The sequence below is a fragment of the Berghia stephanieae genome, chromosome 14 (assembly GCF_034508935.2).
Source record: "Berghia stephanieae isolate SIO BIC M18660-M18661 chromosome 14, UCSD_Bste_1.3, whole genome shotgun sequence".
NCBI classification, from domain to species: Eukaryota; Metazoa; Mollusca; class Gastropoda; order Nudibranchia; family Aeolidiidae; genus Berghia; species Berghia stephanieae.
Window position 1 is genome coordinate 14,363,244 of NC_088373.1, and position 27,689 is coordinate 14,390,932.

Here is a 27,689-nt window from a genome sequence, read left to right on the forward strand (position 1 = left end):
AATCGTAACATTAATCCTAGGGAGGTGTTATCCAATTGTGTGTTGTTGTTTTTTTTTGTGTGGAGGACATTCTTGTATATATTTACGGAAATACGAGTATGGAGTGAAATTTACAAGGGCTGTCATTTGTTTAAAAAAGAAAAAAGAATATGCCGTAGCTGTGGTTAATATGTGGTTTCCAAAGTCGTGTCCATAATATCAGTTATTGGGATTAGACTTGAATTGTTTGGAGAAATTATTTTGGATAACTATTTCGTCCTCTTCCCTTGTCATCAATTCTCATTGATATTATGTGAAATAAGAAAACAATACTGTATGCTGTTTTAGGGAGTTCTTGTCATGGTGAAGAGTACTTTATTTTTCTTGTTCTGCTTTTTTTCCAGCAAAGCGGTGGATTGTGACATCAACCTTACTGTGTTTTTTTTGTTGTCTTTTTTATCCCCCTTTATCTGTGAAATACATAATTGTCGACCTACCTTCTGTTTTTATTATGTTGAGGGCTAGTCTGACAATGATTTAGACTTCCAACAAGAAAATGACATTCTCAAAACCATTAGGTACTTTAGGAAATCCGTAATGCTGGATCTAACATCTGTAAGGAGATGGGTTGGTACATCAATTTACTATTTGTTGATCTTTATCAGCGATAAGGTTAGGATATTGTGCACAGTAAACTGTAACGCATAAATCTCCTGATATTTTGTTATCATATAGTTATGTGATGACTAAAATGTAAGTGATTGTGATGGTTTTTATTTGTTTTGTTTTTATTCTCGTTTGTTTTATTATTATTATTATTATTATTATTATTATTATTATTATTATTATTATTATTATTATTATTATTATTATTATTATTATTATTATTATTATTATTATTATTATTATTTAATACCTGCTTTGACACATCCTGTTTTGCTGTGAGTAACATGTTGTCTTGGTCAGTATGTCCCTTATTTTTTATTGTTGTTGCTTATTTGATGTGTGATTCTGCAAACTGGTGTATATTTGTGCTCTTGTGATTATCAAGTAAATTTTTATTCATACTTTTACTCATTATTTTTTTAATTTGATACTCCACCAAGCTTGCTATCTGTCTTGCAACTTGTCATGATCAAAGGAGTTCATCTTGCTGGGTGGGGTTCCCTACCTCCACAGTGGGCAGGGAGGTACTTACCGTGTCTTCTATCCCCGTATATCTGTTTTCCAACTTGCTTTCTGTCTTTGTCTTGGTGTGAGATTGCTCGGTTTTGTCCCGACCCTGGCCGGAGTCCTTGACTGGGAGGGAAACAGTCAAATGCATAGTTATTGTTTTGGGAGATGATATTTTTTTCCTTGTAAATCATCTCTCTGTTATGTGTTATTTTTAATGTATAATGCAAGCATTTGAGTGTATTCCTCTTTGTTGGATTTTGTGCTTGTGTCCGGATGAGACTTATAGGTGATCTCAAACTAAGTGCATTGGTGGTATGCTCTTGGAATCTACATCTGATCCCTATTTGTTCCCAGTTCCCCTATGTCTTACTTTTTCTTGGATGCTTTAATTGTAATTCTAGAACTTTTTACTATCCCATTTTTTTCCTTTTTACTTGCGCTGTGATATGACCTTAATGTGTTGCAAGCGCCGTAAAACCATTAAAAACAAACAAAAACAAAAACAAGTTCATCTTGGATGTGCAGATTGTTTGCTTTTTATCAATTTGAAATTGGATGCTTTGCGTAAAATATTATTGTTGTGGTTATTTAAGAGAAAATTTGCTATTACTTCTTTTTGGACATGATAAAATTAAAATAGGACAGATATACTGATGACTGTTGTATATGATGTTCAAAAAAAAAGAATTATGAATAGGACAATTTGATTTATTATTATCATCCACCATTAGGATTTATAATGCTATATAACCATTATACGGGTACATAATTGAGTTAAAAACTGTGTCAAATATGGACTTGATGTATATTATTTAGATTGAGAATTTTGTGTCTCGGAATGAAATGTCAACATTGTAATTAGTAAAATCATTCACCAGTATTAGTGAGAGTGATTGTATGACCTGATTGATAATATCTGGATTGTCCCGAATACCACCACTGATTTTCATTCCATTCAATAGCTCTCGGGAGATCATGCACAGTTCACTCCCCTTATTCGCATGCCTTTATGGCTTTGGATATTTGTGTGGATTAGGTAGAGATTGCTGGAGATAGAATGGCTTCAAAACAAGTGTGCATTGAAGTGTAGTGAACTGTTATATACAACATTTTTCTTTTTGTCCTCCATGATTCAATTTGGCGAATTGCTCTCCTAATTGATAAAGCGAGAATTAGTGTGAAAAACATATTTTTAAAACCCCAAATGAAATAAATACTGAAATAAGTATAATCATCACATCAACGCAAAAAATTCAGCCAAGGCTTCATATGTATTCTCAGTTTTGACCTAATCCACAAAGAGGATGTTCTCATTCTAAAATGATTCCATCATGGACCTAATAGAATAGATCAAGGTGTAGAGGATCGCGAAGTTGGATCAAAAGACTAATGGATTTGATTACTGGTTTATCTTTCTTTTTCTTCGGTTCATAAATCCTGAACTATCAAATTCCTCCTACATTTAGTCGTACTGCAAACTTTGTTTATAATTGTTCATAATTGAGGTGTATAGCGGGCAGGGAGGTACATACTGTGTCTTCTATCGCCTTATATCTGTTATCCAACAAGCTTTCTGTCTTTGTCTTGGAATGGGATTACTTGTTTTTTTCCTGGCCCTCGTCGGAGTCTTGGCTAGGAGGGAAACAGTCAAATGCATAGTTATTGTTTTGGGAGATGATATTTTTTTCCTTTTAAATCATCTCTCTGTTATGTATTATTATATTTGTTATTTTTAATGTTTAGTGTAAGCATTTGAGTGTATTCCTCTTTGTTGGATTTTGTGCTTGTGTCCGGATGAGACTTATAGGTGATCTCAAACTAAGTACAATGATAGTGTGATCTTGGAATCTACATCTGATCCCTATTTGTTTCCAGTTCCCCTGTGTCTTACTTTTTCTTGGGTTCTTTAACTGTAATTCTAGAACTTTTTACTATCCCATTTTCTTCCCTTTTACTGGCGCTGATATAACCTAAATGTGTTGCAAGCGCCGTAAAACCCTTAAAAACACAAAAAAACAAAAACTAATTGAGGTGTCATCTTATAGATAATCTAAATTTAATTGAAAACAGTTTCAGAAATAGACTTTGAGATGATGGGATTTTGCCTGTGCCACCTGGGTGGGGTTCCTGACCTCCCGTAGTGGGCAGGGGGGTACATTCTGTGTCTTCTATCCCCTTATAACTGTTTTCCAACATGCTTTCTGTCTTTGTCTTGGAATGAGATTACTTGGTTATATCCTGGCCCTGGCCGGAGTCCTAGCTCGGAGGGAAACAGTCAAATGCATAGTTAATGTTTTGGGAGATGATGTTTTTTTCCTTGTAAATCATCTCTCTGTTATGTATTATTATAATTGTTATTTTCAATGTATATTGTAAGCATTTGAGTGTATTCCTCTTTGTTGGATTTTGTGCTTGTGTCCGGATGAGACTTATAGGTGATCTCAAACTAAGTACATTGGTGGTATGCTCTTGGAATCTACATCTGATCCCTATTTGTTCCTAGTTCCTCTTTGTCTTACTTTTTCTTGGGTGCTTTAATTGTAATTCTAGAACTTTTTACTATCCCATTTTCTTCCTTTTTACTGGCCCTGATATAACCTAAATGTGTTGGAAGCGCCATAAAACCCTTAAAAACAAAAACAAAACAATTGCCTGTGCCATAGCTTGCAACCTTTGCTTAGCAAGGTAGTTTGAAACTGATGGGTGATATCTTTTCCCTATGTTTCACTTGTTCTTTAAATGTAGCAATCACCCTTAACATTTATTTTCAATTAAAACAAATGGCCTTGGTTTCAGTAAAGTTGTCTGATGGTGATTTATTAGGCTCTCCTTCAAATAAATAGCCTAGACATAGTTTGACCTGATATACAAGTAATACATGCTTAACAATTTTAAAATCCTCTCTATGCCTGGATGGGGTCTTTTGTCCTCCCAAAATGGGCAGGGAAGCAGAATTTTTTGACTATCCCATTTTCTTTCTATTTACTTGCGCTGAAATGACCTTAGTATGTCTTGCGTGTTGTAAAACCCTTAAAGACAAAGAAACAAAAAAAACCCAGAAACAATCCTCTATGCGTGTGTCGCCCTTCATTTCTTCAAAGTATATATGACTGAAATTTAAATACAAAATGGTAATTGTTCTGTTTGTTCATTATGTTGAACTGTTGTTGGTTCCTTCTCCTGCATCCTTCCATTTTTCATCCACCTACTTCTCTCTTTAATCACTTGTTTCAAAGTTACGATTTTGTATTGTATGAAATCTTTATCATATATTTATCAACACTAGAAATTATTTTTGTTGATTGTCTTTTTAAAAAAAATATGTTTAAGTACGTTTTTTTTTTTTTTTTTGTTGAAAATTTAGTTATTTATTTAAATGCAGTGTAAGTGTACATTTTTATGAATATTGGATTCATCATATCCACTTAATTGTAAGGCCTACACAATGCACTGTTTTATCGTACTATATTTTATTTCACTCCGAGAGACATACGAGACCACAAATATTTGAATATGGTGTTTTTTTAAAAAAAAATTGTTTATAATGTGTTGTTGTTTATAATATAATCCGTCATTATGGGCTTATTATTAAGTGCTTTCTCCTATCTGTTAATGCTGGAATTTATTAACTAATTGCATGTTCTTCATGTCCAAAATGGATTCAATTGATCATGTTCGGATCAAATTTTATATAGTTGTTTTACATATTGACAGATCGTTATGTAAATTATCAATAATATTGAATGTAGCCTGTTAAATTTTTCATGATTATTATTTTGCTTGTACAAATTCCATAACCTTGTATCATATCGATTCGAGATTATTATTATTTCACTTTATAAAAGTGTTGACATCTGTAAAGTCAAAAGGTAGTGTAAAGGAACATTTTAAGGTTTGACAGATTTTTTTTTAAAAACTGCTATAGTCCTCTTTTTAGTCTTATTTGCACTTTTCAGAAAGCTCTGATCATCCTGTCAAAGTTTCAGTTGTTATCATTTGATTTTTTCACATTTTAAGTAATATTTTAAAACAACCTCATATTTAAATAGTTGCATCATTCATTCATTGTTAGGAACTACTATTCTTTTCGCCCTCTCCCCTTAGAATTTACTTTTTGTCCCCCGTCAAGGTATGATCAAGGCGGCATTATGGCAATGTTTTAAGAGTGAAACAAAATTGGGTTTAATAAAATTTAAAATATAGCAGAAAATATTATTCTAAGTTCAATGCTCAAGCTCATCTATGATGTTATATTGATATTGAATTGGCTTTGTAGGCATTTTCCATTTTATTCCTTGTTCTAGTTTGGAAAGCTTTCATGTTATCATGCATTTTCAATGTTTTGACTCCATCCATTATGAAACAATGATCTCTCAATCAAATAGGCTAGTAATTAACAATATGTTTTAACAACACACTGAGAAAAGAACTAACTAGAATGCTGTTATTTCTATATTGCATGTGTGGATAGCGCCCCCCCCCCCCCCCCCCTTCTCCTCTTCTGCCTTTCAAAGAAAGTCCTGCATGAGATCTAAACTAAACTGAAAATGAACTTCTCTAATTTAACCAGTTAAAAGAATGTAATTCCAAGAATTTATTTTGATTGAATACCAATTCTTACCTTCTAAAAAGAAACCCCTGTAAGCAATGGACATTTTTAAAAAAACTTCATGTCTTGAACCTTTTTATTCCAGATTTTGATATTTGAGATTACCCGGAATGTGTAATTTTTGCCCATTTTAACATGTGTCCCACTTCACCCCATCCTATGATGATCCTTTTAGTTTTCAGGAGTGTAGCAAGCGTCTGGTCAGTTTTTTGTTTTTTGGATAAACTGTTTGTCTAGCATAAAAAAAAATAAATCATCAGAACTCTTAACGATTAAAGTTAGTAGTTTTTAAGGTATTCATAGCATTGATGATTTGTATCACGTGAGTCTGTTTATTATCATAATAAACAAACTGCGAATGTGATGGTTTTACCAAAAGTCAATGATATAGAACACATTTGTGAGTGACGGTCCACTTAGATCAAGGGAATGCTGGACCTTGAAACCCTCTGCCCCCTTCCCTCCTGGGCTGCTAGATTCTTCACTGATCCACAGCCTTGCTAACTCTTCTATTCCCCAATATCATTTCTCCTTTCCATTCTGCTTTGTGTCCTTGTTCTGGAACAAAACCATTTGATTTCACCTGAGCCCTGTCTTTTTTTGGAGAGACAATCAGCAGGTTTTTTTGTGATAGTTATTTTTTCCTCTTGTAGATCATCTCTCTTATATTATAATGTGTATCAATCTGAGTGTGTCCCTTTAGGCTAAAAATTCTGCGTCAGTGTTGGAATTATAGTTGGTTTCTGATTAGCGACAAGTCCGTATTGTTTTTTGTATCTAATCCTGATCGCTCTTGAACTTTCATCACATATCTCTTTGGGGTACTTGGTAGCTAGATCTAAGTCTTTAGACTATTTTTTAAATCTTTCTTTTCACTGGCGCTGAAATGACCTTAAAAGTGTCGTTAATCGTTAGCTCTTTAAAACCCCTTAAATCAGATGGGACGTTGAATTGGGGCAATTATTATTAATTCATGGAAATAGTATAAACAAAAAACAATTATTTGGAATGAAACAGCAAAACAGAAGGGATAGTTAATGTTCTGGGTTTTCTTGATCAATATACAGATTTTCTTTGGTAGATATGCTTATTGAATTATGATAGGAAATGTTCAGATTAATCAGATAAAATGTTTTGGTTTTATGTTCAACAAGTCAAGCAAAAAGATTAATGCAAGATATTTTCATTATTGGTCCGAGTGGGATTATTCTTTTTATTCTTAATTAAAACGCGTTTATTATTCCATTAAAAAAAATAATTGTTGCTGATATTATTTCCACATGGTAAGAAATAATTTATTTGTGTTTGGGTGTGATGTGTATGCTTTTTTTTTTTGGTGTGTTTCTATATACTTAATAAATTTCTTAAGTGATGTGTATACAAGAAGTACTATTTTGTGTGTTTTTGTTTTGTTGTTGTTGTCAATATCCGAATGCCATGGCCTGTTGGGACTGATTACAATTACAAGGTGTTCAATTTCAATTGAAACAAAATAAAAATTATTATTATCGATGGACAAAAAAATTGTTGACAGATTAGATAAGTGTACTATGATAAAGATGTTGATGTTAATGTTGATGATCATCCATTATTTTTAAAATAAGAAATTGATGCCTCACCACCCTACCCCCTTTCCCATACCACCAACCACCCTCATCACTACTACATTGTACCATCACCACCATCCTCCCATTTTTATCGTTTGTATTTTTGTTTTGAACTTTTTATTTCTCCTTTTTTGGTATGATATTGCTAATATTGACGATTATAAGATAATTATTAATGAATTATTATAAGACAATAAAAGAGGATAATGAAGATTCGTGCTATCAAAGATAAATTCTTGGGACTTGGTGTTCATTTCTTTGGCTGGGTGGGCGAAGAGGTCATTTTTGCCGTGTCTGGGTGGGTTTCCTGACCGCCCACTCCCATAGTGGGCAGGCTGGTTGGGGTTCCTGACCTCCCATAATTGGCAGGGAGGTACTGTTGTGTCTTTCTATCCCCTTATATCTGTTTTCCAACTTGCTTTCTGTCTTTGTCTTGGAATGAGATTACTTGGTTTTGTCTTGGCCCTGGCTGAGAGGGAAACAGTCAAATGTATAGTTAGTTTTGGGAGATATTTTTTTTCCTTGTAAATCATCTCTGTTTTGCACTGTTTACATAATATTTATGATTTGTAAACATTTGGGTGTATTCCTCTGAGTGGGGACCTGTGCTTGTGTCTGGATGAGTAGCCTACTTTGATAGTGTGCTGTTGGAGTCTACATCTGTTTCTTATTTGAACCAATTCCCCGTTGTCTTACCTTTTCTGGAGTACTTTAATTGTAATTCTATAATTAGTATCCCATTTTCTTCCTTTTTACTGGCGCTGATATGACCTTAAATTCCCTTTATGTTTTCCTTTTCCACGTTGCTCTCTGTCTCTGTTATGGATTTAGAGTGCTCGGTTTTTCCCAGGTACTGGCGTGGGAAGTAGTAAAATGTGTAGTTCATTCAGTCATTATTTCACTCTAAATGATTTTGTATCCAGCCTTTTCTTCTTCACTGCCTATCAATTGCATTCCATTCAGGGTTGCCTCGATTCCATTGTATCTTGTGACAAGCATGGTTTAGCTGTCTACTGGGTGGGATTCCTGACCTCCCATTGTGGGCAGGCTGGGTGAGGTTCCTGGCCTCCAATAGGGGGCCGGGAGGTACTTACTGTGTCTTCTCTCACCCTATTTCTGTTTTCCAACTTGTTTTCTGGTTTTGTCCTGGCCCTGGCTGAGAGGGAAACGGTCAAATGTATAGTTTTTTTAGGATATGATATTTTTTTCCTTGTAAATTATCTCTTTGTTATGTACTGTTATTTGGCTTTATTCTTAACATATGATTTGTAAACATTTGAGTGCATTCCTCTTAGTGGGGACTTGTGCTGGTGTCTGGGTGAGACTTATAAGTGATCTCAAACTAAGTACATGTACACTGATAGTGTGGTCTTGGAATCTACATCTGTTCCCGATTTGAACCTTTTCCCCTTGTCTTTGTCTTACATTTTTCTCGTCCCTTTAATTGTACATCTAGAATGTTTTTACTATCCCATTTTCTTCCTTTTTTTCTGGCGCTGATATGACCTGAATGTGTTACAAAGCGCCATAAAACCCTTAAAAACAAAAACAAACAATAGTGGGCAGGGAGGCACTTACTGTGTATTTTATCCCCCTGTATTTGTTTTCAAACATGCTTTCTGTCCTCGTCTTGGAATGAGATGACTTAGTTTTGTCCTGATCCTGGCCGGAGTTCTTGGCTGGGAGAGAAACAATCGAATGTATAGTTATAGTTTTTGGAGATGATCTTTTTTCCTTGTAAATCATCTCTCTTATGCACTTAAAAAAAAAATTCTTAACATATGATTTATAAACATTTGAGTGTATTCCTCGTAGTGGGGAGTTGGAGGATTTTACTGCGCTTGCAACACATTAAGGTCATATCAGCGCCAGTAAAAAGGAAGGAAATGGGATAGTAAAAGTTCTAGAATTACAATTAAAACACAAAAGAAAAGGTGAGATAAAGGGGAATTGGTTCAACAGATGTAGATTCCAAGAGCACACCGTCAAAGTACTTCGTTTGAGATCACCTAAAAGTCCCATCCAGACACAAGCACAGGTCACAACTAAGTGGAAAACACTCAAATGTTTACAAATCATATAATATAATATGTAAACTAAACATAATACAATGCATAACAGAGAGATGATTTACAAGGAAAAATATCATCTCTCAAAACTATAACTATACATTCGACTGTTTCCCTCCCAGCCAAGGAACTCCGGCAAGGGTCAGGACAAAACTAGGGTAATCTCATTCTAAGACAATTGGAAAACGGGTGTGGGGGATAGAAAACACAGCATGTACCTCCCTGCCCACTAAGGGAGGTCAGGGTCCCCTTCCAGTGTGCTGGTGTCTGGTTGAGGCGTTTAGGTGATCTCAAACTAAATACACTGATTTTATTTGAACCATTTCCCATCGTCTTACTGTTTTCCCAAGTCCTTTTTAAATTGTACATCTAGAATGTTTTTACTATCCAATTTTCTTCCTTTTTACTGGCGTTGATATGACCTAATTGTGTTGCAAGCGCCGTAAAACCCTGAAAAACAACAAAATGTTTTGTTGTTTTTTTTTTTTTTTGTTTTTTTTTTTTTTTTTTAATGGGATGGAGACGGTCAAATGTATAGAGTTTTGGGAGATGATATTGTTTATCTTGTAAATCATCTCTTTGTTATGTATGGTATAATATTCTGGTGGGGTTCCCCTCACTTAGTGGACAGCGGGGCACTTCTATCCCCCTTTATCTGTTTTCCAACACGCTTTCTGTCATTGTCTTGGAATGAGCTTACTTGGTTTTGTCCAGGCCCTGGCCGGTTACCCTAGCTCGGAGGGGAAACAGTCAAATGTATAATTAGAGTTTTGGGAGATGATATTTTTTGTCTTGTAAATCATCTTTCTGTTATTATTTATGGATACTGAATTTGGAAGTGTAAGAATTTTGGTTGAAGGAAATAGATTTTTTTTCCTCCTGAAGCTTGGGGAAATATTGAAAAAGATGATTTAGAATGGATCAAGGATAATTGTTATATTGTCAACATGGGAAATGAAAACAATACAGATTTCATTTCCATTAAGTTTGGAGAGATAGAAGAATAAAAAAGTTAAAACGACTCACATCCGCAGAAATAAAATTCTTTCTACCAAAAAGATACATTGATATTATTGCATTTCATGAATTACATTATTTAATACACAGTTATATTATCTATGGAGGACAAAGAAATAAAATGGATATTATAAAATTGATAGAAAATAAAAATGAAGAAAGTGGTTCTGAGAGTGAGAGTGAAGATTAAATTAATTTTATTTTTTTTACAAACGAGAAAATGATTTAACTTAGCTTTCATCACTCTCTATTATATATATATATAGTTCTCGTCAATGATTTCTTGCCAAAAGATATCGATAAACGTGACTTGACATCACGTAAATCTCTGATAAAACATGAAATAATGAAATGACTTTAAACGCTTACGCAAACACTTTATCTCCATCGACCAAGCAAGTGTTAGTTTTAAATAATAAGAATTGTGAAATTCAATACATCAACAGTGCCAGTTTCATGAAAGTTACCGCCAGCTGAAATAGATATGTAAGTTAACAAAGGGATCTTTAATCAATACAAAGCAATTAGTCCTTTTTTGTGGACACGATTGATTATGTTTCATCTTTTTTCGCTGAGTAAGCTTTCTGCTCGAATATGTACTTTAAGAGAAGACAGGAATAGTAAGAAAACGACGAAGTGTGTTGCTCACATTGATCAAATACTCTTCAACAGTCGTAACGTCACTTCCTTCCCAATGACGCATGGTAACTTAGTAACATTGGCTCTCAACTATCGGAACAATGGCGGACGCCGTATGAAATATTTCTCCGGCGAGCATAAAAGCGTATCCAGAGGAAAAACAAATATAAATTTGATCATGTTTTGACTTTTACACATTCTGATCACAAGACATGTGAAAAGTTCTAGCCAGCACGAAGAATACAAAGTAATGATTTTCTTTGTTTAGAACCAAGATGGCCGCCGTTGCCGGGCGGCGTGACATCAAACTACTGAATCCAATTGTAAGGCGTCTATCTATCGCACGAAAATTTCTCAAGTTCAAATCCGAATAGAGACGCGAGATCTATTATGAGTAATTTTGAACCTATTATTATTATTATTCTAAATTATATCAACATTGATTAACGTGATTGTTATTAACTAATGTGACGTCTTGTATCATCTTCGTATCTATTCACAGACATTATATTTGGACAATGCCATTAAAACATGGACTTTTGTGATCCATTTTTATATCTTATCAATAGAGCTATCACACATCTAAGACGGAAATAATTACAGAGTGTGTAAAACACACAACAATAATACAAATGAACACAAGGATTACATATATCTTATACTATAACACAATTACACTATAATAAAATAATCTAACACAAATTAACAACGGTTTCTCCTGCGTATGTATATTAAGAAATAATTACAAAGTGTGTAAAACACACAATAATACAATTAAAAATAATTACAAAGTGTCTAAAACACACGACAATAATGCAATTAACACACGTATTACATATATCTAATACTATAACATATATTACACACTACTATAATAAAATGATAATACATATTTACAATCTACATTTTAACAACGGTTTCTCCTACGCATGTATATTAAGACATAAATAATTACAAAGTGTGTAAAACAGACAATAATACAATTAAAAATAACTGCAAAGTGTGTAAAACACACAACAATAATACAATTTATTTAACAATTTAACAAAGCTTTCTCATGAATTTTATATTACTACTTATATATATATATATATATATATATATATATATATGTGTGTGTGTGTGTGTGTGTGTGTGTGTTTATATACACATAAATGTATATTATATATATATATATATATATATATATATATATATATATATATATATATATGGTTGAATTGGACACTGCTATACAGAATATTTCCCTGAAGATTCAATCAGTGGATGAAACAACGTTGAAGGAGGTAATAATCGAATGAAGTGAGGATTATATAAATATATAAATATATATATATATATATATATATATATATATATATATATAGAGAGAGAGAGAGAGAGAGAGAGAGAGAGAGAGAGAGAGAGAGAGAGAGAGAGAGAGAGAGAGAGAGAGAGAGAGAGAGAGAGAGATGAGTATAAATCAACTCACATTTCGTCCAATTCTAAAATTTACAATTAAAAGCATCAGAGAAAAAGTAAGACAGCGGAGACTGGATCAAACGGGGAACATAAGTCGATTCCAAGATCAAACTATCAACAATGTGCTTGGTTTCAGAACACCTAAAAGCCCCATGCAGACAAAAGCACAGGGTCCGTAAGGAGAAAATACACTCAAATTCAAATGCTTACAAAATAAAATTATATATTCAAAACAAAAAAGCAACTATACTACAGTTCATTATATATATATATATATATATATATATATATATATATATATATATATATATATATATATATATATATACGATTCATTGAAGTATCACATCCTAAAATCAGTAATTTGCACTTGATTTTTTCCATCTCAGCATAAGCATTGATTCTTTTACTTTCATTTTTTAGGGTTTCACGCGGCTTGCAACACATTTTGTTTTTGCTTTTAGGATTTTACGGCGCTTGCGACACATTGAGGTCATTTTAACGCCAGAAAAAAGGAGGAAAATGAAAAAAATTATAGATTTATCACACTAGAAAAAGTAAGACAAAGGCGAATGGCTCAAATGAAGAACAGATGTATGTAGATTCCAAGAGCATACTATCAATGATCTTAGTTTGAGATCACCTAAAAGTCTCATCAAAACACAAGCAATGGATCCTACTAAGAGGAATTCACTCAAACGTTTATAAAACATTACATATTAAAAAAAAAACACCAAAAAAACCCCCCAAAAAAACAAAAAACAAACAAAGACAAAACAAAACAAACAAAAGAACCAACAAAAAACAATGACGTCAACCAAATATTGGCAAAAAATTGCCCCCCCCCCCCCCCATCCACCTTGTCAACTCCTGTCAACTTTTGCCGTTCGTTTTAACACTTTTTATCGCGAGTTTTATGTACTTTTTAGATACTATTTTGTCTTCTCATGTTTATATTTGATTTGTTTTGTAGTAATTACCAAATATTTTATTTATTTACAATGGCAAAAAAGAATTAAAAAATTTAATGACCGACGGCAAGTTTTATTTATGACGATATGATAGTATGATGGCAGACGAAAACATGACAAAATATCCTTTCTTGTGTTTTGCTGAACCATCCTATCCTATTTATCTCTTATTTTTTTTGCTTCCATTTTGGGTTTTCTTTGAAGTTCTTACCATTTTATTCTATCAGTATATAAAAAACGGTTTCGTTACAGTAATGAGTTCATTAAGTCCAGTGAAATTACTAATAATCTTTACTATCCTAATTATGCAAATTTTATGCACTATGAACGCTACTCAGACACTGCATTACAAATTTATTAAGTAATTATCGGTCAAAATATCATCAATACCCGCTTTAAACATTTAATTAATAATATTTCGACAAAAGAGAGCGGCGAATTTCCCCGGTTAGAACGGCGAATTTCCTCGATACTAGTGGCGAATTTCCCCGAAAGCAGTGATATCATTGGGACCCCAAATAAAAAAATAAACGAATATTTTTAACTATTGCGAATGATGGGAATATCAAAAATAATGTTTAAATCATACAATATCAAAGTAACATGTTGTACTGTAAGGATCTAAGCTGGGGAAAAAAACCCGCTTAAAATGATAACGAGTGAAAGTAGGAATTTGGAATGGTGGGTGTTGGATTTCAGTAGTGTCGCACGGGTTTCTGTTCTCGAGAACAGGAACACTAGGAACAAAGCTCAACCAGGAACATACAACAGGTCATGCTGTTCCCGTGTCAACAAAAAGATGTGATTTAGTGAGGAGAAGGGCGAGGAAGGGTTCAGTCTACGGAACGAAAAATATCAGCGCACTTAAGTATAATGCAATTTTCCATCCAATCTAATTATGATCTTTGTTATCTCGTGATTTAATCTTTTTGCCATTTTGTACTTTGTAATTTGATCATGATTAAATTTCCTCCTAGCCTTGTTCGATTATTAGAGTTTAGATTGTTTCCAGCCAGATAATTTTCTTATATTTTCACTTTAGTGCTATGACAATATTATAATCATTACAGAAATCGAATCGCTGTCACTAACCTTTGCGAAATAGTAATGTTAACAATTGTCAGGGAGATTGATGGCCAACCATTTTTTTTCAATTAATTCAGCTCCTATGAACTAATATGTAGCGCAATACCCACTCAAATCTACTCTCATAGCGCTTTACAATTGGCCCCAAGCCAACAGCAATTTTGAACATATGGGACGAGACAAGACGCCTAAAAAGCGGTGCCATAATCTATAAATGATCTCAAAAGTCTTTTCCCAGTGTCGGGCTATAAGTTAATGAAGTCTATTGACACACTTAGTTACCCAGTTACCGCAGATTGGAAAGACGAAACAAGTAAAAATACAACATCGACTCAACCGGCTACCTTTGCTTTTGAAGTCTATGCCCCCCCCCCCCCCCCTCCAATGAATTACTTACGTTTCTTTTCCGTGGCTTGCGCTTGTATACACGTTGCCTATCATTTGCCCCCACGACGATCTGTCCTCTGCCTCTCTTACGTACTCGGAGTTGGTAGGGATGTTGCTCGTTGATAGCTTCAAACTGGTCAGGAACGTCAACCTCTGATGACCACGAGTTCTTTTCCCCTCTATGTAGCCACTGATTGTTAGGCTTTCAATGTGCCCTCGTCGCCACACATGGTCAAGAAAGCCCAATTGCCCTTTTCTGATGGTTTTCACAATTCGGATGGGTTTCCATATTCTATGCAAAACTTCTACGTTTGTTATTCTATCTCACCACTTGGCGTTTAGCGATCTTCTGTACAACCACATTTCGAAAGCTTTTAGACGGTTTTTACATTCCTTGTCTAGAGTCCAGGTTTCACACGCGTAGAGGAGAGAAGAAGAAATGTAAGTTTGGATAACCTTAGATTAAAATATTAAGGAGCAAGCACCGGTGTAAGATAAAGAACTGAAAAACCTTAAGTGTTGTGTTTAATTTAATATTGGTAGCAGAGATGACTGGTCTTAGGTTAAGGAAGGTGTTTTTAGCGATCGCTATTTTTTGTTTCATTTCTAAAAAAAAGCTCTAGTGTTGTACGTGATGGTTGCACCGAGATATTTAAACTTTTAAACTTGTTTATGGTTTCCCCTTTGCCTTTGAAGTGAAAAGATAGATCTTTGTTTTGTTTGTTAACGACCATGCACTCGGTTTTCTTGACGTTCGGCAAAAGTTTCCTTGCTTTGCTACCAGCCACTAATTTGTCAAGCATGATCTGAACGTTTTCTGATGTATAAGCCATAAGAACTGCATCGTCTGCATACTTCAAGTTCGTCAAATTCTCATCACAGATGCCCGGTACTTCTTCAATTTAACGGAAGATTATTTCAGTGTACATGTTTGGCGATAAAACACATCCTCCCTCGTCTCACTCTTTTTTTAAAATAAAAAAGCGGAAGTCTCATTGTCCAATCTTAACATGCTGCTTGGTACCACTGCAAATTTTTCACAAGGTGGAGGTCATAATGCTCTGCTCTAATGAATGTGAGTAATTCAAAAAATGTTTATGTTTAACCGAATTGAAGGCTTTTGAATAGTCCACGAAACAGAAGCACAGGCTTTTTTTGTCTTTCACTAGACCTTTGTAAATTGATTTTAATGTGAAGATAGCATTCATAGTACCTTTGTCTTTCACGAAGCCGATTTGTTCCCGACCAATTTCAGGTGAAATCTTATTCTGGACAACCTCATAGCAAAATCCGTTCTTGAGTACTGGGCAATATCGGACAGAGTTTTACTTGTGAATCTAAAAGGGAAACCTTTCGATCTAAATCTCATACAAGTGTACTCATGAACATATGAAAGCGAAGAGAGCGATCTACGAAGAAATAGGAAAGGCGGTTTTGTCATCACAGCTCTCCAGTGTATAGTGATCTCGGTGTCGCCTATGTGGCTTATCTTTTATGTCCGGGTGGACGCCTAATTATAGGACAATGGGCTAGCTATTTCACAGCGATCGATGGGACATGGTAAATATATATATATATATATATATATATATATATATATATATATATATATATATTTATATATATATATATATATATATATATATATATATATATATATATATATATCAGCTTGGCCTGCTGTGTTATGGTGTCCCGTCGACCGCTGTAAAATAGCCAACCCATAATCCTATTTATTAGGTGTACACCCGGACACCTACTCAACATAAAAGATAAGCCACATAAGTAACATTGAGATCACTATACACTGGAGAGCTGTGATGACCAAATCCATTTTTAAAATGTTTCCTGATAACAATGATTGATCTTATTTTTTTTTTTTTTTTGTACGTCCAATTTTAAATCTAAAATTACTTCTTTGCAATCGTTACCGAGAGTTCTTTTTTTTACGTCTAATTGAACCGAGTACATCTGTTCTACCTTAGCAACAACAATGGCAGATCGGATTACATTAGTTCTATCATGTTAGATTTTATAAGAAAGGCGTACACTTTCATTTTATGTATCATTATTACCAGACCACACATGTATGGATAACCTGTTACAGATTTATCATTTGGTGACATTTTGAAATGAAACATGATTTGGATGGTATTTCACTAAAAGTAATAATAAAGTAAAAGATAGAATTTCACGCTTAATTCGGAAAAATTCCCAAAAGAAATAAAAAATTCAGGAAAAAACCCTAATGATTACAGATTTTGTTAATTAAATTCTCGAAACAAGACAATAATTAACGCAAATGTGTGTGGTCTGCCCGTTATAAAAGTAAGATATGCATTGCTTTACATTTTATTACGAGGATCTGGAGGCCTTAAAACTATATGCATTGAAGTACAACACAGTTTATGTTGCAATTTTAAAAGAATGAATACAGTTAAACTCTAATGTTTACATTTAAAATATACTTGTCAACAAGACAAAAATCATGCCACAGGAGAACATACTATTGTGATAAAGAACCATACACAGAGATAAAAACATGCACCACAACACAAATGTGCCGTGACTTCAATATCAAAGTTGCAACATTATGGATAGCGTTGAAATGGATCTAGACCAGATCAAGTCTATTCGTTTTGAATTTGGGTAAATGAATTAAATGTGACATTTTGGAGATTATTTGGGTACAAGTTTGCAATGTTTCTACATAAGTTTGCATCCTACTATATTTTCAACATAGACATCAAAAAGAATTGGAGCCGCTGTCACTGTTTTGTTTTAACCAAACGTTAACGTATCGTGTTATTGAAACAAATGGTTTCATTTAGCACAGAAAGATTAAGTTAAAAGCAACTCTTTTCTTGATCAGGAATATTCTCATTTATTTTGTTTGTGACATTTTACAAATCTACTCAACTATTAACTACGAACTACAGCTCCTAGTAGCTTTATGAAATAAATAACTATAGCAGTTTCTTTTATTGTTGGAGGTGCATTCAGGAATTAAGTATTTTGAATATTATATACTATAAATTGAGAGAGCAATCAGATAAAAATTATACTAATCCATGAACGATAACAACAATGTCCTTTCTAAACAGTTGTTTCCATCTTGTTGCATTGTTGACAGTTATCGTTTCTTGTAAAACAAAAAAATCAAAACATGTGATCGCGGAGAGGGGAAAAGAAATGAATAATGTGATAACAAGAGATAGAATATTTTATCCTTTTGGAGAGTTCAAGACGAGGAAAGAAAGAAATGACATTTTGAGAGACGTTGAGGAGAATTCTAAGAGGGAGAACTCTGAGAAACTTAAGAATTCAGAATTATTCGCAGGTTTAAAAGACTTTGATAAACCTGATGAATCAAACAAAATTGGGAAATTAGGAAATTATAATAAGCATTCCGAACCAAAATTAATCTTAACAACTAAAAATCATGGCATGGGTACTTTGACAAATGCAAATGATGGAGCAGATGTTACGACTAACAAAAATAACACTTTGAGAGGGTTGAATGGAAACGTGAAATATCAGCACATTGAAACTCCATACATAGGAACCAAGGCACTCCATTCATTTATGGGCTTCATTTTGAAAAATGCTAGCAATAATAATGAAATTATATCTAGAGGAAGACGAGATATTGACGATGAAATTGAATCTACTTCACGGAACGCCAGTGAAGATGCCGAGATAGTTCCTGTCCCTGATCATCAAGACCCGTCATGTCGAAATCGATGTGGAGAAAGAAGACTCAGCCCCTGCTCCTGTGATTTTAACTGTTTTCTGTTTAAGGTTGGTTGTGAATAATATCGTGTCAATCTTATTATTACCTATTATGACGTTTCACTCATTCACTCACCATTCCCATGATCAGATGGTCGTTGGGGGGGGGGGGGGGGGGCTTGCTGGATACAGCATTCACAATCCAGTACCACACGTCTCAGTTATGGCCTTCTCTGTTTGGGAGGAATCAAAGGAGGGAGGGTGGTGCACTTTGGCCAAAGAAGAAGGGGGGGGGGGGGGGTTGCAATTTGACTTATCCACAGAAGAAGAGGGGGGGGGGGGGTTGGTGCGCATTTGGGGCATTTTCTAATAATTCGGCGAGGCGAACATTGCCAATGACTATTCTGACGACGCCATACGTACATTGCTATTTTATTTCGATAAAGATCTGAACAAGTGTGTAGGGAAGGTGCCAGACAAATCAAGAAAGAAAAATGGAAGATAATAATCATCCCTTTTTTCCTTTAAATTTTTAAAAAATATAGACGGGTGTGTGGGCAGGGGGGGGGGGGGGGGTATTTGATACAGTAGAATATATTCAGTTTGTCCATTACTTATTACAGTCCATTGTTTCTAGTAGCTTATTATCACTTTAACTCACTCCGTCCTGGCCATTTTCAGTATTTTCCAAAATGGCATGCCTACTCTAAAATCATGCTGACCATAATTATGTTTGCAAAACAAGCTTAACAATACTACATTGAGTTCTTATCAATTAAACAAAGCTTATTCTTCAAATTTGTGATATACAAAATAAATCTGAGCAAGAAAAATGTCAATTGTGTCGTAACAAATGTGACGATTTTCATATAGTTGGTAAGGCGGATAAATTCTGATTAGAAACGTTGTCTAACAATGGGGAAATAAAAAAAAATGTCATATTATTTGGAAATCCAAATTTTTAGGAAACTCCCAAAATACCCTTTATTAGCCATTCTCAAAAGTACTTCCATGGACAAATGGACTGTTTAATTTTTCTAGAGCGCTTCAAAAATCAATAGTAAAATTAGACCTCGTCCTGACTCAATTTACGGCGTTCTAGAAGTCTTCTATTGGATTAGACCCAGATGAAATCCTTCCCTTTTGGGACGGAAAGTTGAATTTGATTTCTTGTTTAACAAAAATCAATAAAATAAATTAGGTTGTTTTGCTGAACACAATTATGTAAAAAATTTCTTTCTTTCTTTACAACAACAACTTGAGCTTTTACACAGCACAATATCCACAAATCGAGACAGGACGAATGTTAGAGGATGTTACAGATTTATTCGGACAGAGGCAGCGCTGTTTAACAAACAGGTATTCATTTTACACCTACTTAAGGTGAGGGAATTAAGTAAAGAGCCTTTTATAAGGACTTAACTATGCGCCGTTTGGGACTCGAACCCAGAATTTTCGGATATGAAAGCAGCAGCTGCTTCTTATGATGCTCTTACTATTATGTTATGATGATTGACCCAATCAGCAAATTCTTTACCGCGCTGTCTCAAACCCACCCGGAAGCTTCGCCACAACGCACCGTTCAACTAGATGCTCTGCGGTTTCGGGCTCGTTACAACAACGGACAGGGGAAAGTCCCCACTGATGAAGCGATTTTGCCGTCAGGCATGTTCTTGACTGAAGCCGATTCGCTACCACCCAGTGCCTCCTCTTGCTAGTGGAGAAACATGGCAACTTTTTCCCCAGTTTCGAGGAGTTTATGTCCCCAGTTCACTCGACGGATTGAATTCATCCAAATCGACTTCCATCTCGTACATGCGTCTCTGTCCGTAGCCAGGGAATATGCGTACAGTGGTTTCCGGGACTAATTTTGGCACGAAACGGGGGCACCATCCATTATGCGCTTGAGAGGGGTGTCCCCATTCCCTCTCTCTTTGATTTTATTAAGCCAGCTCTTTGTAATCGTTTCACTCTGGACATCGGGAGGCTGGATTGCTGCCATTCTCAGGCCTAATTCTCTAGGCGTTGTTGTCAGCGATACTTGAGGTAAAAACAATTATGACTAATAGATTACAAAGTTAAATTTGTCTGCGCACCCAAAATGAAACAGTATATATATATAATCTATCGATTTGTTGAATTCTGTGTTCTCATAGACATGTTGTAATTTGTGGTCATTGAATGTCCATCCCGGAAGGACGAAGCCCGCTTTAACAGTCAAAGCAGAATATACAGTAGTATATATAATCTATTCATTTGCTGAATCCATCAGTTTCCCATAGACATGTTATGAAGATGTGGCCATTAATGATCGTCTTTAGAGGACAAGGCCCGCGACCTCCTTGGTGATGACCTCATGGACAACCAGTATTGAATAAAATAGTATAAATAATCTATTGATTTATTGAAATCTGCCTTTCCCATAGACATGCTGTGAATGTGTTGCCACTGAATGTCCGACCCTGAAGGACGAGGCCAGCGACTATTTTGGCGATGAGCTCACGGACTACAAGGATAGAATAGAATAGTATATAATATAAATCTATTGATTTGTTGAATTCTGCCTTTCCCATAGACATGTTGTGAAGATGTGGCCACTGAATGTCCGTCCCTGGAGGTCGAGGCCCGCGACTTTCTTGGCAATGACCTAATGGACAATGAGAACATTCTGTCATGTGATACGTCTACCAAGTATTTTATTATTGATAAATGTTTCAAGAAAAAAGAGGGTACGTTAAAAAAAAACAACAACAAACAATAAAAAGTAGCCTGTATGACAGATTATTTTCCTTTAAAAAAATTTTATGTGACCTTCCGTCTCAAAAAGGTAATATATCACGAATAACTCGGTGATGGAAATTGAATTTATTTACCACTTATATAAAACTTAGTATTAATTTCTGTTCCTTCAGGTAGAGAATGAATAGCATATCTTGAATGGTAAAAAACAACAACAAATAATTACATTTCTCGTAATTTCATTTCCACTTTCACTAATAGGGATCATGTTTATCCCGACATAATACTGTTTTGAGACGATGGGTAATATTTGTAGTTCTTTAGTTGTTTGCCTGCAAGCGAGGGTGGGGGGGTGGTTTGCCAAGACGCCACTTTGACATAGATAAAAGCGTACGGACTAAATATGTGTATGAGTCCTGAGATAAACAAATTATTACATTAGAGTGAAGAAAGAAAAAAAAAACATGTTATTCTATATGGCGGAGTCGACAGAGCACTTTTCAGGATTTACTTTTTCAGACTAAATTTGGCCAAATATCAAAATTGATGAACATTATCATATTTAGTATTATTTGAAAGAGAATTTTAAGCACTTTCAGAAAATAGAAATATCTTGATCTAGAACACCTTGACACCAGTGTATAAGCCCGGAGAGTAGTTGTAAACACGCCTAACAACAGGCAAGACGTGTCGTTCAGTGCTGTGATGTATTTTACACTTTTTTTGTGATTTCTATATATTGAAACCTGGACATTTTTACTTCGTTGTGGTTGCCAAATCATACTGTTTCTTATTGTATAGTTTTTATCAACTCTAAAGAAAGGACTGCTATATAATTCTGTATTTTATTATGGAAACTGTAAGTTTTAAAAGAATTTTACACAGTCACGCCGCTCTCTTACAAACATTGTTCACCTTATTTTTAGTCGTGATTTACCACCACCATTATTTTAAAAATTGTGAACACTTTTATTCAACATCTGATTTTTACAACAGGCCCCGAGGCGGTAAGCGTAAACACTGTCACATTCCAACTGATTTTTAATTCAACTGATCCGGTTTATTACAATATTAATAAGAACAGGCCTTGGGGAGGCAAACGGAAACAACACAACATTCCAATGGTGACAACTCGTCGTCCACCCCGCCCCCACAGAAACCCCCGTCCACCACCAACACTTGTTACTATGCCGGCCAAAAAATTTATCGCGAATGACAACAATGACATTGTTATTGGTCTATTAAATGTTCCGTCATGTCGTAATAAAACGGAAGAACTAAATGATTTATTAACTGAGAAGAACTTGACATATTATTTATAGTAGAGACATGGCTCTCACAGTCTGGAGACGACCCAGTTGCAAAGGCAATGACACCCCATGGGTACCAATTTAGATCGTATCTAAGGAAAGATCAGCGAGGGGGTGGCATTGGCGTATTTTAAAAAACAAAATTAACAAAACATGTGGAAATCCTCGAAATGCGCTGCAAAATAATGGAGGCCATTGATCTTAGACTATCCCCCCAGAATGCAAGATACAACATCAACTGCATCCACCGACCGCCAGCAAACAAGAAAAACTAAATAAAAATACCCGAAGTTAGGAAAGAAATCAACGAGATGTTAACATTGCAACACACGCGTCCTGGCCATTCAATTATACTCGGCGATTTTAATTTTCATTTCGACAACGTCACAGACACCGCTAAATTGCATGAGTCATTATCGGAGAACAACATGTGCCAGATCGTAACAACGCCAACCTACTCTGCTGGTCATATTTAGATTGGGTAATTGTAGAAAATCCAGAGTCCCAAAAAATCAACGTCATCGTCGATTATCTCCCCTTTTCGGACCACCCCCTCATTTCTTTCAATCTTGACGTTTCAAAACCATGCCAAGAAACCACCACCACATCAACCAGAAACATCAAAAGGATTAATTTGGACACTTTCAGAGGCAATTTAGAAACAAAACTTACTCAAAATTCAAGGACTTCTCCAGATCTGTGGAATAGTTGTCTCACCGAAGTGCTTGACAAACATGCGCCATTCCATACAAGGACCGTCGCCAACCGCAAGTATGCTCCGTGGTATACGTCGGACGTTAAAGGAGCTAAAACGAAGTTTCAGAGAGCAGACAGACTGCTGATGAATTATTCAAGAACACATTTCGTGCCTGGAAGACAACAATAAAAAGGCAAAGAACACATATTTTATTTCAAAATTTGAAACTTCCAAATCTTGCAAACAATTATTTAACGTCTGCAATGATCTACTTGGACGTGAAAGATGCACTTCATTACCTTCTACAACCAATCAAAGAGACTTGCCAAACAAATTTGTCAACTTTTTTTCCCTGACAAAATCCATAACATTCGTACAGAACTAGATCGGCATGAACCCTTTTTAGATACAGATTCATTCTGTGGTACCCCTTTAGACAAGTTTTACCCAGTTTCATCTAGTTTTATAAAAGATTTGATTTTAAAAGCTCCCATTAAAACCTGCGACCTTGATCCCCTACCAGCACAGCTTTTGGCCAGCTCCATCGATCCATAATTACCATCCATTACATCAATCAAAAATACATCCATATTGACTGGTGAATTTCCATCGTAGTTTATAAGTGCCTTCGTCAAACCACTTCTGAAGAAACCATCACCATACCAAAATATATTAAACAATTATCGTCTTGTATCAAATTCACCAATTTTGTCAAAATTTTTGGAGAAGGTAGTACTGACACAATTGTCATCTCATCTCAGGAACAACAGTTTGGAACAACCCTTTCAGTCAGCCTACAAACAGCAACACAGTACTGAAACGGCGCTTCTTAAAATCTTTAATGACTTGTTATGTAATGCCGATGCTAACAATATCTATGTATTATGCCTTTTAGATCTTTCAGCTGCTTTTGACACCATTGACCATAACATTTTGTTAATAAGACTAGAAAATACGTTCGGCGTAAATGGAATTGCCCTTAAATGGTTTACATTATATTTACAGGATCGATGGCAGAATGTCGTGGTGAATGGTGTTCAGTCAGAACAAGTTTTACTAAACGTTGGAGTGCCACAAGGCTCTGTTCTTGGCCCTGTCCTTTTTACTGTATATATGCAGCCCCTTTCTAGTGTGATATCCAGATTCAATCTGCGTCATCATTTTTATGCAGATGATACGCAAATTTATGATTCAGTACCCCTAAGTAATTTACAAATCTTAATCCATCGAATTTCGAGCTGTTTTAATGAGGTTAAATCTTGGATGTACCATAACAAGTTAAAATTAAATGATAGTAAAACTGAGATTTTAATGTGTGGAAGGCTGAGTATCCTTAAACAGGCAAATAAATCGCCTATCACTCTCGGAAATAGCACAATAGGATTTTCAAAAAAAAAAAAAAAAAAAACCTTGGCGTCATCATTGATGAAGATCTTTCCATGACAAGTCACGTGAATAACACCATACAATCTATGTACATAGAAATGAAAAAAAAATAAGCAAAATTCGTCATTTAATACCGAAGCATATAGCAGAATTTATAATTAATTCCCTTGTTTTATCTAAATTGGACTATTGTAACTCCATCTGGACGAATTTAGCTAAAGACAAAATGAGTAAACTTCAGGTTGGTCAAAATAAAGCAGCGAGACTCTTTGTGCGCAATAGCCAAAAATACCCGTCAGTAACTCTCCTTCTCCGCGAGTTACATTGGCTTCCTGTGGAAAAAAGAGTTGCCTATAAGATTTGTACTGTTGTCTACAAATCCATGAGCACCAACAGTCCCTCCTATATTAAAGACCTTCTAAACATATATGTCCCCAATAGAAACCTTAGGTCAAGCAATGACCAATCAATCCTTGTCAAACCTAAGCCATTGCGTAAAATAGGTGAACAATCTTTTCAATTTATGGCCCCCCGTTTTTGGAACTCTCTCCCATCACACGTGAGATGCTCGGATTCGTTGACAACGTTCAAATCTTTTTACGTCATAATGTTGCAATACTATTACCATATTCTCTTGTTGTTAAATTGAATTCGTATCACTTTTCCATCAAATTTGTCTTACTGTAATATGTTTTGTTTTATATCACTGTAAAGTGCTTAGAGCCTGTGACAACGGGATAAACTCTGTATAAATGCCATTTATTATTATCATTGTTATTATTATTATTATTATTAGTTACCTACCCTGCAGTATCATGATATGACATTTATAGAGGATTGGCCCAATTTAAACACCATTACTAGTACTACTACTACTACTACTACTACTACTACTACTACTACTACTACTACTACTACTACTACTACTACTACTACTACTACTACTACTACTACTACTACTACTACTACTACTACTACTACTACTACTACTACTACTATAATAATAATAATAATAATAATAATAATAATAATAATAATAATAATAATAATAATAATAATTTATTGCATCCCAAAAAGGAAATCTCCCAGCTAACCAATCACTCTTTATCACCATTGATCATCATCATCATCATCATCATCATCATCATCATCATCATCATCATCATCATCATCATCATCATTATCATCATCATCATCTTAATCACCACCATCTTCAACTCTAATGATTAGAGCTACAATTATGGTGTTCATGACAAACTATGGATTGATGTTTTCCCCCTCATTCTTCCTTTTCATAGACACAGCCTTGAAGACTGAGACACACGAAGGCTTCATCCAAACACTAGACTCCATGGCTATTGTCTATGACAATGAAACAGGTGAATAACAACAAAATGTTTTAAAATTTGGGTCTTTACACGCACGCAGGCCCAGGGAAAAAAGAGTTTAACCCGGTTTCTGCAGCCTTTATATACAAAAACTATTCCATCGCTACACTTCGATTTGATCATTCCCTATAGGGAGTGAGATTAGCGGAAGAGTAGCGTCCCTTGATTGGACGTCACCCATAGTCTGTGACGTCACCGGCGGAAAAGTTATTAGAGAGAGAACGTCATGTTGGTTGTGCGCATGCGGAACATGACGTTCTCTCTCTAATAACTTTTCCGCCGGTGACGTCACAGACTATGGGTGACGTCCAATCAAGGGACGCTACTCTTCCGCTAATCTCATTCCCTATTCTTTGCTTGAAAGGCAGATAACTCAACAAAAAAGAAAAGAAATTTTAAAATGAACGCCCCTCCTCCCTCCCCCCCCCCCATAAAAAAAAGAAAAGAAAAATGAATTGCCATATATCATCATCATCATCATCATCATCATCATCATCATCATCATCATCATCATCATCATCATCATCATCATCATCAAAATCACCATCACCATCCGGAGTCTTTCTCTTTCCAAAAGTTGTTTGCCATAGTTTTTCACCTCTTTCCTTCGAGTGCGATAATATCGCAACATTCATTGAGAACCCGGTCATAATCACAATTCCACATTGCATCATCAGTTTGGCGTATCTAGCTACCATTGTTGTTATTTATTACTAAAAAGAGAAATAATAATGAATACATTTTATAAATTGAGCTTTTTATAGCGCAATATCCACTAAATGTGCTCAAAAAGCGCTTTGCAAGGGGTCCCTGGTCAACAGCAACGATTAACTTGATATTACATTTTTTCGGACAAAGACAACGCTGTTAACGACCAAGTACTCATTGTACACCTGAGTACGGTGAGAGAATGTGAGTAAAGAGCCTTTTCTAAGGATTCAACTATGCGCCGACAGCGAGGCTCGAACCCAAACCTTCTGATCCGAAAGCGAGTGTCATACCACTAGACAACACAGGCGTACATCTCTCAATCCACTTCACACTAGGTGCGGCTATGTGGTCTTGTGGTATAACAATCGCTTTCGGACCGAAAGTTCCTGGGTTCGAACCTCGCTCAGCGCATAGTTGAGTTCTTGGAAAAGACTATTTATTTACACTTTCTCACCGTACTCAGGTGTAAAGTGAGTACCTTGCCGTTAACAGCGTTATTTGTCTCTGTGGGGAAAATTGTAATTTCGCCTAACAGGCGTCATGTCTGTTTTTATATGTTACGTTTTGCTATTGCTCAGGAACTCTTTTTAAAGCGATTTGAACACGTTTAGTGGATATTGCTCTATATAAAAGCTCATTAAAATATAATTCTCATAACACAAATATTAATATAAATAATAATAAAAATAATAATAATAATAATAATAATAATAATAATGATAATG

At 35.1% G+C, this 27,689-nt stretch overlaps 1 protein-coding gene and 1 long non-coding RNA gene across 2 annotated transcripts in view; both read left to right on the forward strand.

The window, feature by feature from the left end:
• Window positions 1-999: 999 nt before the first annotated feature.
• Window positions 1,000-7,604, forward strand: LOC144960185 (uncharacterized). Its single transcript, XR_013642780.1, has 2 exons — window positions 1,000-2,660; window positions 3,187-7,604. It is a non-coding gene; the product is annotated as an uncharacterized LOC144960185 (long non-coding RNA).
• Window positions 7,605-17,355: 9,751 nt separating this feature from the next.
• LOC144960041 (uncharacterized) overlaps window positions 17,356-27,689 on the forward strand; it is an 18,883-nt gene continuing 8,549 nt past the window's right edge. Inside the window, exons 1-3 of the mRNA XM_078892988.1 lie at window positions 17,356-18,802; window positions 21,309-21,462; window positions 26,164-26,244. Of these exons, the coding sequence (XP_078749114.1) occupies window positions 18,089-18,802; window positions 21,309-21,462; window positions 26,164-26,244 (949 nt within the window). The 5' untranslated portion in view covers window positions 17,356-18,088. The remainder of the gene's footprint in view (window positions 18,803-21,308; window positions 21,463-26,163; window positions 26,245-27,689) is intronic.